This window comes from Oreochromis niloticus, linkage group LG22 (genome assembly GCF_001858045.2).
Source record: "Oreochromis niloticus isolate F11D_XX linkage group LG22, O_niloticus_UMD_NMBU, whole genome shotgun sequence".
Taxonomy (NCBI): domain Eukaryota; kingdom Metazoa; phylum Chordata; class Actinopteri; order Cichliformes; family Cichlidae; genus Oreochromis; species Oreochromis niloticus.
Window position 1 is genome coordinate 1,061,572 of NC_031985.2, and position 16,003 is coordinate 1,077,574.

The 16,003-nt window shown below is 42.0% G+C and overlaps 1 protein-coding gene across 2 annotated transcripts in view; it reads left to right on the forward strand.

The window, feature by feature from the left end:
* Window positions 1-11,395: 11,395 nt before the first annotated feature.
* Window positions 11,396-16,003, forward strand: part of LOC100708477 (saxitoxin and tetrodotoxin-binding protein 2) — a 36,047-nt gene continuing 31,439 nt past the window's right edge. The window contains exons 1-5 of one of the 2 annotated variants that reach the window (XM_019351026.2): window positions 11,396-11,636; window positions 12,068-12,213; window positions 12,309-12,394; window positions 13,097-13,237; window positions 13,856-13,975. In XM_019351026.2, coding sequence (XP_019206571.1) covers window positions 11,520-11,636; window positions 12,068-12,213; window positions 12,309-12,394; window positions 13,097-13,237; window positions 13,856-13,975 — 610 coding nt within the window. In that variant the 5' untranslated portion in view covers window positions 11,396-11,519. The remainder of the gene's footprint in view (window positions 11,637-12,067; window positions 12,214-12,308; window positions 12,395-13,096; window positions 13,238-13,855; window positions 13,976-16,003) is intronic. The other variant, XM_019351027.2, reaches the window with a different exon arrangement.

The window sequence follows — 16,003 nt, forward strand, 5'->3', positions numbered from 1 at the left end:
TCACACCATGGGCTGGGGCTATCCCTGCCCACCCATAAATCCTAACCCTAACCATATAGGACACATAAAAACAATTGGACACAACACAGCCTAACCCTAACCACATATAAATTTGATAAAAAACAATTGGACATAACAAAATAAAGGAGGTCTTGGAGGGTATAAAACAATTGGATGTAATACAAAAGTATATAAGACAAACACGCAATTAGGACAAAACAAAGGAGGACTTGGAGGACACAAAACAATTGGACATAACAGAAAAGTCAATAAAGACAAACATAATTAGGACAAAACAACAAAAGGAGGATGGAGGACACAAAACAATTGGACATAAAATCAAATAGAGTAACACATAATTGGGACAGAAAAATTAAAGGAGGACTTGGAGGACACAAAACAATTGGATATAACACAAAAAACGGAGGAGGACATAACAAGGACAAAAGAGGAGGGACAGGAACAAAGTCACGTAAAAACCAAAGGAAAGGACAAAGAAGGGGGTGCCATAAATATAAAAACTAAAGACAAATACTGGAAAGGACATTGAAGAAGGGGGTGCCATAAGAATAATAAAACTTAAAGAAAGCCAAAGAAAGGACAGGACAAAACATTAAGAACATTAAACATGAAAATAATAAAACAGAGAATCCAAGAGTGGGAGGAGACAGCACACTATAAAAGCCAAGAGAGGCACACAGAAAACACACATAGACAGACACGTTGGGCCAGCCTGAAGAAGGCCCATAATTCGCCGAAACGTCGCGACGGCCCAACGTTAAGTGCACTATTATAAAAAACATAAAACCAAATCTTGGTTAATTTTTTGAATCGGGACTGGGATCTCATCACCGGCCCCTTGGACGATTGTGCCCCTTTGGGGCGTACTGTGGGGTTTCTGGACGCCCGGGATGGGAGCAGGCAGGCCAGTGCATTGGAGCCCGGCCCCCTTCGGGGACCGGACTCCCAACTTGTTTTCCCCTAACCAGCCCGTGCCGCCTGTCCGCCCGCTCGGGTGACACCGTCCCCCGCTGCGATGCCCTAAGAGGGTCTTCACACCATGGGCTGGGGCTATCCCTGCCCACCCATAAATCCTAACCCTAACCATATAGGACACATAAAAACAATTGGACACAACACAGCCTAACCCTAACCACATATAAATTTGATAAAAAACAATTGGACATAACAAAATAAAGGAGGTCTTGGAGGGTATAAAACAATTGGATGTAATACAAAAGTATATAAGACAAACACGCAATTAGGACAAAACAAAGGAGGACTTGGAGGACACAAAACAATTGGACATAACAGAAAAGTCAATAAAGACAAACATAATTAGGACAAAACAACAAAAGGAGGATGGAGGACACAAAACAATTGGACATAAAATCAAATAGAGTAACACATAATTGGGACAGAAAAATTAAAGGAGGACTTGGAGGACACAAAACAATTGGATATAACACAAAAAACGGAGGAGGACATAACAAGGACAAAAGAGGAGGGACAGGAACAAAGTCACGTAAAAACCAAAGGAAAGGACAAAGAAGGGGTGCCATAAATATAAAAACTAAAGACAAATACTGGAAAGGACATTGAAGAAGGGGGTGCCATAAGAATAATAAAACTTAAAGAAAGCCAAAGAAAGGACAGGACAAAACATTAAGAACATTAAACATGAAAATAATAAAACAGAGAATCCAAGAGTGGGAGGAGACAGCACACTATAAAAGCCAAGAGAGGCACACAGAAAACACACATAGACAGACACGTTGGGCCAGCCTGAAGAAGGCCCATAATTCGCCGAAACGTCGCGACGGCCCAACGTTAAGTGCACTATTATAAAAACATAAAACCAAATCTTGGTTAATTTTTTGAATCGGGACTGGGATCTCATCACCGGCCCCTTGGACGATTGTGCCCCTTTGGGGCGTACTGTGGGGTTTCTGGACGCCCGGGATGGGAGCAGGCAGGCCAGTGCATTGGAGCCCGGCCCCCTTCGGGGACCGGACTCCCAACTTGTTTTCCCCTAACCAGCCCGTGCCGCCTGTCCGCCCGCTCGGGTGACACCGTCCCCCCGCTGCGATGCCCTAAGAGGGTCTTCACACCATGGGCTGGGGCTATCCCTGCCCACCCATAAATCCTAACCCTAACCATATAGGACACATAAAAACAATTGGACACAACACAGCCTAACCCTAACCACATATAAATTTGATAAAAAACAATTGGACATAACAAAATAAAGGAGGTCTTGGAGGGTATAAAACAATTGGATGTAATACAAAAGTATATAAGACAAACACGCAATTAGGACAAAACAAAGGAGGACTTGGAGGACACAAAACAATTGGACATAACAGAAAAGTCAATAAAGACAAACATAATTAGGACAAAACAACAAAAGGAGGATGGAGGACACAAAACAATTGGACATAAAATCAAATAGAGTAACACATAATTGGGACAGAAAAATTAAAGGAGGACTTGGAGGACACAAAACAATTGGATATAACACAAAAAACGGAGGAGGACATAACAAGGACAAAAGAGGAGGGACAGGAACAAAGTCACGTAAAAACCAAAGGAAAGGACAAAGAAGGGGGTGCCATAAATATAAAAACTAAAGACAAATACTGGAAAGGACATTGAAGAAGGGGGTGCCATAAGAATAATAAAACTTAAAGAAAGCCAAAGAAAGGACAGGACAAAACATTAAGAACATTAAACATGAAAATAATAAAACAGAGAATCCAAGAGTGGGAGGAGACAGCACACTATAAAAGCCAAGAGAGGCACACAGAAAACACACATAGACAGACACGTTGGGCCAGCCTGAAGAAGGCCCATAATTCGCCGAAACGTCGCGACGGCCCAACGTTAAGTGCACTATTATAAAAAACATAAAACCAAATCTTGGTTAATTTTTTGAATCGGGACTGGGATCTCATCACCGGCCCCTTGGACGATTGTGCCCCTTTGGGGCGTACTGTGGGGTTTCTGGACGCCCGGGATGGGAGCAGGCAGGCCAGTGCATTGGAGCCCGGCCCCTTCGGGGACCGGACTCCCAACTTGTTTTCCCCTAACCAGCCCGTGCCGCCTGTCCGCCCGCTCGGGTGACACCGTCCCCCCGCTGCGATGCCCTAAGAGGGTCTTCACACCATGGGCTGGGGCTATCCCTGCCCACCCATAAATCCTAACCCTAACCATATAGGACACATAAAAACAATTGGACACAACACAGCCTAACCCTAACCACATATAAATTTGATAAAAAACAATTGGACATAACAAAATAAAGGAGGTCTTGGAGGGTATAAAACAATTGGATGTAATACAAAAGTATATAAGACAAACACGCAATTAGGACAAAACAAAGGAGGACTTGGAGGACACAAAACAATTGGACATAACAGAAAAGTCAATAAAGACAAACATAATTAGGACAAAACAACAAAAGGAGGATGGAGGACACAAAACAATTGGACATAAAATCAAATAGAGTAACACATAATTGGGACAGAAAAATTAAAGGAGGACTTGGAGGACACAAAACAATTGGATATAACACAAAAAACGGAGGAGGACATAACAAGGACAAAAGAGGAGGGACAGGAACAAAGTCACGTAAAAACCAAAGGAAAGGACAAAGAAGGGGGTGCCATAAATATAAAAACTAAAGACAAATACTGGAAAGGACATTGAAGAAGGGGGTGCCATAAGAATAATAAAACTTAAAGAAAGCCAAAGAAAGGACAGGACAAAACATTAAGAACATTAAACATGAAAATAATAAAACAGAGAATCCAAGAGTGGGAGGAGACAGCACACTATAAAAGCCAAGAGAGGCACACAGAAAACACACATAGACAGACACGTTGGGCCAGCCTGAAGAAGGCCCATAATTCGCCGAAACGTCGCGACGGCCCAACGTTAAGTGCACTATTATAAAAAACATAAAACCAAATCTTGGTTAATTTTTTGAATCGGGACTGGGATCTCATCACCGGCCCCTTGGACGATTGTGCCCCTTTGGGGCGTACTGTGGGGTTTCTGGACGCCCGGGATGGGAGCAGGCAGGCCAGTGCATTGGAGCCCGGCCCCCTTCGGGGACCGGACTCCCAACTTGTTTTCCCCTAACCCCCTAACCCTAACCCCTAACCCTAACCCCTAACCCTGGTCACCTGGGGGATGGACCGTGCACGTCCTCCTGCCTTCGAAAGAGGGGGGAGGAGTCAGTTTTCAATCCCTAACACAAATAGAAAACCTAAAAGAAGGAGGAGTTAACAAAGAGTATAAAAGCCAAGGGAGGCAGAACAGAAAAAACACACAAAGAAACACATTGGGCCAGCCTGAAGAAGGCGAAACTACGCCGAAACGTCGCGAAGGCCCAATGAAGTGCACTAAACCCTAGAAATGGGTAATTTTTTGAACCAGGGCAGGGACACCACCACCCAGCCCCATCGATGGCCCGTGCACGCCAGGCTTCCCAGCTTGCTGGTGGCCTGTTTTCTTACCCACACCTAACCAGCCAGTGCCCGTGGGGTTGGAGGTGCCCCTGCCCACCAACAAACCCTAACCCTAACCAGGGAGGTCCCTAAATAAAAAATAGAAAAAAGAACACAAAAAGACAAGAAAGTCAGAAAAAAGAGAAAGACAGAAAGACAAGTATAACATAAAAGACAAAGAGGATAAAAAGTGAGAAAAACAAAGAACAGACACAGAAACAACGAAGGACGGGATGTCAAACCAAGTAGGGGGTGCCATGAAAACAAACATAGAAACAACAAAGGACGGGAGGTCAAAACCAAGAAGGGGGTGCCATAAAACAAAGAGAATAGTAAAGAAAGACAGAAAAACAAGTAAGAAAAATAAAGAAAAAGAGAAAAACAAAGAACAGAAATATAAACAACAAAGGACGGGATGTCAAACCAAGTAGGGGGTGCCATAAAAACAAAAAGAGACAGAGAAAAACAACTAAGAGAAACGGATAAAACAAGTATACGAAACAGGACGGGATGTCAAACCAAGCAGGGGGTGCCATGAAAACAAAGAGAGAAATAAAGAAAGAAAAACAAACAAGATAAACAGAAAAACAAGTAAGAGAAACAGAGAAAATAGCAAAGAAAACCAAGTAAGAAACTAAGAAAGAATTTTTGGAAAAACACAAATAGAAAACCTAAAAGAAGGAGGAGTTAACAAAGAGTATAAAAGCCAAGGGAGGCAGAACAGAAAAAACACACAAAGAAACACATTGGGCCAGCCTGAAGAAGGCGAAACTACGCCGAAACGTCGCGAAGGCCCAATGAAGTGCACTAAACCCTAGAAATGGGTAATTTTTTGAACCAGGGCAGGGACACCACCACCCAGCCCCATCGATGGCCCGTGCACGCCAGGCTTCCCAGCTTGCTGGTGGCCTGTTTTCTTACCCACACCTAACCAGCCAGTGCCCGTGGGGTTGGAGGTGCCCCTGCCCACCAACAAACCCTAACCCTAACCAGGGAGGTCCCTAAATAAAAAATAGAAAAAAGAACACAAAAAGACAAGAAAGTCAGAAAAAAGAGAAAGACAGAAAGACAAGTATAACATAAAAGACAAAGAGGATAAAAAGTGAGAAAAACAAAGAACAGACACAGAAACAACGAAGGACGGGATGTCAAACCAAGTAGGGGGTGCCATGAAAACAAACATAGAAACAACAAAGGACGGGAGGTCAAAACCAAGAAGGGGGTGCCATAAAACAAAGAGAATAGTAAAGAAAGACAGAAAAACAAGTAAGAAAAATAAAGAAAAAGAGAAAAACAAAGAACAGAAATATAAACAACAAAGGACGGGATGTCAAACCAAGTAGGGGGTGCCATAAAAACAAAAAGAGACAGAGAAAAACAACTAAGAGAAACGGATAAAACAAGTATACGAAACAGGACGGGATGTCAAACCAAGCAGGGGGTGCCATGAAAACAAAGAGAGAAATAAAGAAAGAAAAACAAACAAGATAAACAGAAAAACAAGTAAGAGAAACAGAGAAAATAGCAAAGAAAACCAAGTAAGAAACTAAGAAAGAATTTTTGGAAAAACACAAATAGAAAACCTAAAAGAAGGAGGAGTTAACAAAGAGTATAAAAGCCAAGGGAGGCAGAACAGAAAAAACACACAAAGAAACACATTGGGCCAGCCTGAAGAAGGCGAAACTACGCCGAAACGTCGCGAAGGCCCAATGAAGTGCACTAAACCCTAGAAATGGGTAATTTTTTGAACCAGGGCAGGGACACCACCACCCAGCCCCATCGATGGCCCGTGCACGCCAGGCTTCCCAGCTTGCTGGTGGCCTGTTTTCTTACCCACACCTATCCTGGCCCGAACCCCTAGCCCCATCCATGGTGAAGCCCTGACCTTAACCCCAGTAAGAAAGAAACCCAAGTAAAAAACTCAAAATAAAGGCCACAAAGACAAAGGATAAACAAAAATGAAGGCCATAGATATAATTAGGAAAGGAGGGTATATAAGCCAAAGGAAAGGAAGCAGGAATTAGGAGCGAAAGGAAACAGAAGGCAAAGCAAGGGTAGGAAAGGAGAAAGGAAAGGAAAAGGATAGGGTTAAGCCAAAGAAAGCAGAGTAAGAAAACTACAAAGAAAACCAAAAAGGAAAAACACAAAGCAACATAGGGAGGAGTCAAAAAAGCCTATAAAAGGAGGGGCAGAGAGAAGTCTCCTTTATTTCAATTTGGCCACGGATGCATGAGCATAGCCTGAAGAAGGCACAACACCGCCGAAAGCTAGCGCAAGCCATGCATCATCAATAAAAATGTTTTGTTTGTTATTTTAGTTTGTTATTTTAGTTTGTTATTTTAGTTTGTTATTTTGGGGGGATGTTTATTTACTGTTTTTTCATTTTCCTGTTTATTTATGGCCTAAAAAACTAATTGTAAACCTAAAATTTGGAATTCATAAAAATTCTAAAAATTCATTGGAAAAATACAAACTTTATTAAAAGCACAATTAAAAAACAGTTGATTAAATTCTTTAAAAGCAATTAAAAAAAACAATTAAAAAACCTGTAAGAAAAGCAAAATTAATACAATTTGATTAAAAATAACAATAAGAATAAAACTATGGTACTTACCTGGAAGCCTAATTTAGGAAGGTACTTACCTGATTTGGAACCGGAGAGTAACGGACACGGAAGACGGGGTGGCGATAACGTGGTGGGTCTCGGGAAGGGTCACGGTATGGCCCGTGCACCGCTCCTGCCCTCCTCGTGCAGGGAGGAGCTTCATTCCCCTTACCTAACCCTTGTCTCTCAGAAACAGTTCATAACTTCCCTTCAACTCATTCATGTCACCTAAAAGGTAAACCTGTTTCTCATCACCTGTTCAGCTCTGATGATTCAGTAAGGACATCTTCTGGTTTCATCTGCATGTTTCCCCCTCACCACGTATCCAAACCGATATCATGACCAGCAGCTTTACAGCTGTGGCTCCAGCAAACATCAGCTGATAATGGAAATTAATATTAAATAAATTCTAACAACAGCTGATCAAGCTTAAACGTGCTGCTGTTGTTTAGCGCGACATCCGCTGGTTTCTTCTTTCTGGCGCAAAGTGGGCGATAAACGAACAAGACAGAAAAGCCGATCAGCTGATCATTGATCAGTTTCATGATTGAAGTAGCAACAGGAAAGGGAGGGGAGAGAATGAGAGAAGAAGAGGCAGCTGTGCAGCAAAGACACAGAATAACTCCAGCTGTGTCGTTTTTCCATTCTAGCTAAAGTACGGGACAAACTGCGTCTCTCTAGCTCAATATGAAACGTGTAATATTTTCTCTGAATGCGGGACCATTCCATTTTTTAAGGAGCCGTTGGCAACTCTACTAACTAACCTTATGAATAAAATAAAGTTCACTATCAGTAACATCACAGCACCCACCCAGCTGTATAGAAACTCTGTCATGCTAGCTAGCACGCAGTACGAGTTATTATAACTGACTGTAAAAAGTCAGCATAATGAAAATAAACTCCACCTAAACTTGGTTTATATCTGACCCGGATAGACTGCAGGTCATAACTTCTTACCTGAAGTTCAGTTCACCTGACACTCGGACTGACGGCCGCCTCGGGTCTCTGCTCCTCCTGCCTCACCTTTCTCTCATCCACCCGCTAGCCTCTGTGAGCTCCAACATAGCCACCACCAAACTAAGTTATTTTCACACATTGACCAGCATCTGGACAATCCACCACCTTTCACTGTTTATACCGTTTAGGGCTGCCACGATTAGTCGACTAGTCACGATTACGTCGACGATTCGTCAACAACTAATTTATTAGTCGACGCGTCGTTTGAAGCTTTGTAAAATCCCAAAAGACGCAGGAATAAGTAGTAGGATTTAATAATGGTGTAACAGTGTAATAACGGACTGAAACAGAAGGTGGCAGCACTGCATGTACAAGGATGCCAGCTGCCGTTAAACCCTGAAGAAGAAGCTGTGTCCCAGAATTCATAGCGCAGCCCATCGCGGCCCTGCTCAGTTTCCAACAATGGCGGCAGCTAGTTAGTTTTAATATTACTCTTATTATTCTTTCTGGGTCACAAAATAAACACTTACCATATTTTCAGGCGAGTGTGGCATAGGCACACTTAACTATGTGAACTTAAATGTTTTTAAGTGTTTGAACTTGACCAGGGTTAGCGTTGAGTTTGATTATGATCACATTACACAGGTTTAAACAGATTTAACCCTCACTGATTCATGAGGAAAACAAAGACGTTGTGGGCTGAAAGATATAAACATATTTTCATTTAATATGTTAACCTTCTGTACTCAGCATATCTGTGAAGGTTCTCAGTCATCCAGGTCATCGTAGTCTAAGGAGCTTGGAAAGAAAAGCATCTGGATTTCTTTAAGTTGTTTGAAGACATTTCACCTCTCATCCGAGAAGCTTCTTTAATTCTAGGGTCAGTCCACTGTCAGAAAACGACTACAATAAGACAGCTCCTTGGCGGCAGAAACAACTTCACCCCAGATCAGATTTGCACACTGTTAGACCTCTGCCTTACCGCTACATACTTCAAATACAATGAGGATTTCTACAGACAAAAACAAAACTGTACAGTGTAGCAAGGAATGCCCAGACCTCTACATCGGAGAGACCAAACAGCCACTTCACAAGTGCATGGCACAACATAGAAGAGCCACCTCCACGGGACAAGACTCAGCAGTTCATCTGAATCTAAAGATCAAAGGTCACTCTTTCAAGGATGCCAGTGGTCACATTTTGGACAGAGAGGACAGATGGTTTGAAAGAGGAGTGAACGAAGCCATTTATGTCCACTGTGAGCGACCATCTTTGAACAGAGGGCGGGGCTTACCACACCAGCTGTCTGCCATCTATAATCCAGTTTTGAGATACCTTCCCAGACGCCTTAACACCCACTCACACCCTGGGCCATCTGACCTCAGGAAATCACATGATAGGGTGGGGCCAGGTTTCACAATGAGCTCACCTGAAACCCTGGCTGATTGTGACCCACACCCATTTTCAACCTTGGCTCATGTGATTAGGTAGAGGATCATCAGGGGGTCCTTTGTCCCTCTTTAGGGGGAAACTCCCACAGGTTTTAAATCTGGGACCCTCCACCATTTGACCCTAGAACTGAAGAAGCTTCTCTTCAAGCAACTTAAAGTAGTCCAGACGCTTTTCTTTCTAAGCTCCTTAGACCTTCTGTACCCAGAACACCTACATATAATCCAATATATTTTTTCTCCGTTAATAAGCAACTTTAAATTACTGTGAAAGAAGCTTTCCTATGTATGCTTCACAAATTTTCAAAAGCAGCAGAGAGTACCTGGAGAAATGCTTAAATTGTCAATTTAGACTAATGAAAGAAATGCTGACTGGGATGTGGCTGTTCTGCATCTCAGTGCTTTACTTTGAGATGTAGTAATACAATCCTATTTCTGAAACAGTTGTGATGTTGTGTAGCATGAATGGAATTATTTGCTAATATTTAAGGCCTGCATTTAATAGAGGTCTGCAGAAATAGTGTGTAGAGATTAGAAAGATATTTTGCTGCTATAATCATCATTACTATTTCATTAATCCACAAGTATTGATATTGTATTCATAGGTTTAAACATATTGGCACCCAATTAGTTAGTCTTTAGTATAGGAGCAGTAAGAACCACTTTAAACTGTTGAGTTGAATCTATAATCCTAAATGCTTTTGAATGTTTTTATACTCTTACACTGAAGTCCAGACTTCAGGTGTGAAAGACTGGGTTGCAGGCTGACAGGAAACTGCAGGTTTGCAGAGTATGCTTTGCAGGAAACGAAACCGAAAGCAGAGTCTCAGGAGACTCTCACCAGTTTATTCTTTATTAGCTTTTATTCATTTATATCTTTGATTAAGCTTTTAGTAGAGGTTCTTGATTAAAACATTTATTCAAAATATTACATATATAGTTCCAGTTAGGTTATTACATGTAAGGATGAGCCTCTGTTCTGGTGAAAGGTCAGAAGTGCAACGGGTGAGATGAGAGAGCATTTAAGGATGAGACACACATACAGTTAGTGGGTTCATTTATAGGTAAGAGTTTAATCATGTTTTGCTTGCAACTGCAAAGTGTGCCTGCAAAAGTACCGTTTATTGCAGAACGTGGGCCTGATGTTCCAGAGAGATAAGCGAGCGTCCGGTGACGACAGGAAGACACCTGGGATATGGACAAGGCGATGTTCTTTTAATTGTGTCACAAGTTGTCAAATAGAACATTTGTGGTTTTGAAACTGATGAATGTGACTGACGTAGAGAGGGCGTCAGTAAAAATATACCTCGACGGGATAAAACTAATGCTGTGTCGTTGTTGAGATGAGATTTTGATGCTGTCTGCGTACAGGGTCAGCTTATTCTCCCACGCATGTGTTTCATTAAAATCATCGTTTGACTCCACCTGGCAGGGTCAGTGTGTTATTCCGATTTCCTCCATCTCTCCTTGACCTAAAATGAACCTTAACAAGTGCAAAAACAACACGTCAAATGCTTAAACTGTCTTTTAACCGCCATTTATCAGAATATCTTTTAAGAAATGGAGGAATCTCTCCTAGCACCTTGAGGAGCTGTTGTTATGATTTGTATAAATAAAACTGAATTGAACTGGTCAGTTCAAACACTGACAAAGCAGGAGTGATGCAGCTAAGTGTGAAACATGCTGCTAAATAAAATAAATGAGCTTGTAAAAATATGAAGTAATAATAGTAATATTTACAGCAGTACTATCGTTAAAAAAAACAAAAACAAACCCAAAATCAATACATGTGTAAGTGCTGAACATAATATTTACAGCAGTGTGTGGTTTGCTGCATCCTGCTGTTCAGGGTTCAGTTTATCTTCTATAAAAAAGCAAACAGACTCTTTGGACCGGCTGTGCTCAGTCTGCAGTCTTCATGAGACGCCTCTCTCCGAGTTTACCTCAGAGCTTCTTCCCTCCAGATCTCACAAACACTGCAGGCCCTCCTGATCCAGGATGCAGCTTTTGTTCGGAGTTTTTCTGCTGGCTCTGATTCTGCAGAGCTGCAGTGCTGAACCTGCCGCAAAGGAATGTGACCTCCCACCGAAGTTGCGACAGGAGGTACTGCACAAGGTGGGAACTCACAGAAACATCTGCCAAGTCACTACTTGTTGACTGATACCTCTTTACAGTGAAAAGAGGCTACAAACATATATTTGGTCATTTTTCGGTCTCTTTATTAACAGAAGAGGTCGTTATTTGTTCTATAAACCAAATTCTGCTCAATTAAGGCTAATTTAAAAATTGAGTTTTAAGTACTGTGAACATTTATTGCATTCTGGAAAAAAGCATACAGTCAAGGCAATTACGTCGTAAGAAGGTTAAATGTTTTTCCTTTCCTTAAAATATCTTGAAGGTATTCATTACATTAAAAAGTATTTGCAGTATTATTTTTATCTATGCAGTTTAAGGGCAGATGCTAACACACGGTTCTACTTTACATACATACTGTAATAAATCCAGAAAACAAATGCTTGTGGGTTTACCCTATTTCCTCCTCACAGGTGTTTGAGTCACGATGGGTTCTGGTGGAAGCATTCTCAGATTATCCAGCAGGTCTGAGGTTGGTGAAGCATGCCAACAGCTCCCTGATGGAGATGAAGGAGGCATTCAACAATGAAACGTTTCTGTTCATCGAGAGAAACATAGTGTAAGTTTGTCAAACTGATGACAAACAGCAGTTCAGTACCTGCTTACTTTCTGCAAAAGTTTTTTTTTTTTTTAATTTCTTTATTTTCTTTACAGCTCTGGAAAATGTCTTGTGTTTCAAGTCAACATGTCAGTTCCTGATCCCGAGACTTCCAACCACAGCATGGTTCTGGACAGCCCTGGTAAGTCCAAAACAGGCCCAGACTAGACCTTTTATTAAGACATTCAGATGTGAAAGCAGCCAGAGAAATGTCATTAAAAGATATTTTCAAAGTATAAAAACAACTTTCCTAATGTTGTTTGATTTTGGTTGGAAGTGAGAGGTTTGTTCTGATGATTCACAGCAATAAAAAGAAAAAACAAACACTAACACTGCTACCATGATGTCTGACCTACTGAGATAACACCACAGAGCACTGCAATGTTCTCAGTATGGCCACAAGGTAGCTACCATACCAGTGGCCAAGAGAGTTAGACCAGTTTGCAGCATGTGGATACCAAAGAACCATGTGAAAAGGATTTTTTTTTCTTTAAACCCTTCACTTTTTATTTATCAAGTGTTAGCCAATTAAAGTTGTCAGTTAGGTTTTTAGAAATCAGAATGTTGACATATTGGTAAAACCTCAACCACAGGAATGTTTTCTTTTAAAATTCCCTTTTGTATATTAAAAAATTTGTACTTAAAAAAGGCAGAAATTGGAATTTCTGCTCTCCAAACTAAACTACAGAACTTTTTTTTAATGGGACCCCTGTCTGTTTGTAGCATCAGTCATGGGGAACTACTTGAAGAGGAAAAAAAAAATCTTCCAACCAGGTCTCAACTGTTAGTCATTATTGTGGTGAGATGTTAATGATTGGTTTTTTTTTTAATGTGTTCGCATTAGGAGTTATGGAGTTTGACGGGTTGGTGTCTCCATACAATGATCAGGGCCGAGCAGATGTATACCAGGGCTGTGCAGACTGTCTGACTGTTGTCTACAGCGGCGTCTTTCAGGGAATTCCAGGAAGGCTGTTGCTCATCTACAGTAAGAATGAAAGACCCTAACTTTACAGAGTCATCAGTGAGAAACTGAACAGAAAACTCATGCAAACAGGAGGCAGAAGTGTCCACTGTGCACTCAGCATCACATCATACCAAGTGAAACAGATGGTGCCCTGAAAGAAATTCTCACTGAAAAAAGGAACATCTGAAACAATTTGACTTTTTTTTTTTAAATGAGCAAATCCTAAAAATAACAAAAGTTTCAGAAACTTTAAAGCTGAGAGTTCAACAGGATCATATCGACCAAGGTGACAATCTTCTGAAATGGAAAACACAAAGCAGAACTCAACACACTGACTTTAGCAGGTGACCCACAGAGCATTCTCATGAAGCAACAGTGTTGTGAAAAACCTTGAATGTTTCTGAAAAAGCCATGAAAAGAAACCAGATCACAAAACTAACAGAACTCCAAATGCAAGAGCACCGTGAATAACAAACTTTCCCCTTCGCTCTTGTTGCTATCTTTCTGTCACAAGTCACTCCTGACACTCGACTCCGCCCAGCCCACCCTGACTGCACTCTTCTTCGCCTCTCCGTGGATGGTGGACCCCAAGTTTGTTTGTTTTTTCAGTGCTTTGAATTGTTGTTCTCTGGCTTTCAGGAAAAGAAGGGAAGCATACGGACACTGATGAGCTGAAGACAGATGAGAGCATCCACAGGAAGCTGGCAGAGTGCCTCAAGTTCAATGTTGACACAACCTTCATATATGACGGCAAGGCAGGTGAGAGAGAAAATCTGGAAATTAGCTAGCATTTACACTTCCTGTTGAAAGGGTTAGTGGTGTTAGTGTGAATAATGCTATTTTCTGTGGTTCTTTGAAACTGCCTTGCATGGGGTTTGAGTTACATTTTCTTGTTTTGTGGGTGTGATCCAGTCAGCAGGCACACGCACATAAACACCACTCCCACAGTTTCCTGAACAGAAGACAAAACAAAATGATTAACTTCTTACTTTTCAGAGTTGTACAAGCCGGGGTTCACTGACTGATGCTACACAACAATCCAGCATCAAATAAGGCTCAGCCACGCCATTAAATAGGGCACAGATAATGGGCTCATCAGCAGCAGGTGATTGCTGGCAGGTGTAGCTGGCGAGAACAAGGGTTCTCTCTCTCTCACACACACACACACACACACACACACACACACACACAGAAACGGTCAAAGGAAAAAGAGAGAGACAGGGAGTAAACACAGAACAAAGCAGGAAAGGCGGCAACGACAGCAGGACCCTGTCAGAACAGGCAACATTTGGTTTGGGGGTTACCACCACGACAGCCACCAACCACCTTTCAGCCGCAGCTCAGTGCAGCAGCTTTGGCAGTGGAGGTGCTGAACATGGTCCATTCGGACTCAATGTCGGCAGTCTCCCTTGGTATGCTGTTGAAGCTCTGCCGGAGGTGTGCGATGAAGATCTCGGAGACTGGGGCCTCTGCTAGACGTTCCCAGCACACCCTCACTATATGTTTAGGCGCACCATCTCTGTCCAACGTCCTCCCCCGCCACCTGATTCAACTCACCACCAGGTGGTGATCTGTTGACAGCTCAGCCCCTCTCTTTACATTTCCAGAATATGACTGGACACTCGAGTCTGGTGATACGATTACAAAATCTATCATTGACCTGCGGCCCAGAGCGTCCTGGTGCCACGTGCACTTATGGGCACTCTTATGTTCGAACATGGTGTTCATTATGGCCAACTTGCACAGAAGACAACAGCCAGGACCCGTTTCCCTGCCGAATGCACAGAGAAGACACCAATTTGTCACGTGAAATAACCTCTTCATCTTCTTTCTGCTGCAGCAATGACAGTACTGTTGATGAACTGCCTCTGTGTGAGTACATTGTAACATCATGATATCAACAACAATGGACCTGTTTTCACCCTACCCTGTACTGTCATTAATAGACGAGTTAGGAAAATATAACATTTGAAGACAATTGCAGAAAATAGTAATGAAACTAGGATGGGTGATTATTGCCCACACATAATATCACAATATTATGATGAGTGATCAAATATTATCAGTGTATTCTCACGATAGCGTTAAATTTCACGATATGACAAAATACAGAAAAATACACAGGTAGCTTTGAGTGCAATAACTTTATTGTGAAAAATGGGTCCTTTTCAGGACGGAGTATCGTGGGTCAAGCTTATTAACAAGCTGCATGAGGCCTTCCTTGGCATCAAATCTTTTGCCAAAACAAGTGGTGACAACTTGGACAATATTGTTCCAGTGGTTGCTTTTTTTTTTTTTTGTCATACAGAGTACAACTAGCGAGGCACAGACTGGGGTGTTGATGCTTGAGATGGTGAAAGAAGTTAGCGCCGTTTTTGGTTCCCTCTTTTAATATTATAAGGGTCTTGCACTCCTGGCACATTATCATGGTCAGTTCTGCACCTGCTCTTTGGGGAATTAAAGCAGTAACGCTTCCAGCCATTTTTGCCTTCACCTTCAAAACTTGTATAATTTCGTGCTTCGTGACCCATGTGAGCGTAATATGCTGCTTAATGGGGTTGCAACGTTGGGTTGTGTTCAGTGGTTGAGAGGAGGCGGTAGAAACCTTAGCAGGATAGTAGGAAGAATACACAGTCACACTGGTATTGGGAATGCCACAGCGTATCCTTTAATGCACCTTCTCTTCATCAACCATACAAGGCCCGGTTGAACGGCTGCTGCTTATCAAACATGACAGACAGTGTTCATACAACCTGTAACGTTGCAAAAGTTTCTGGAGAGGTAAAA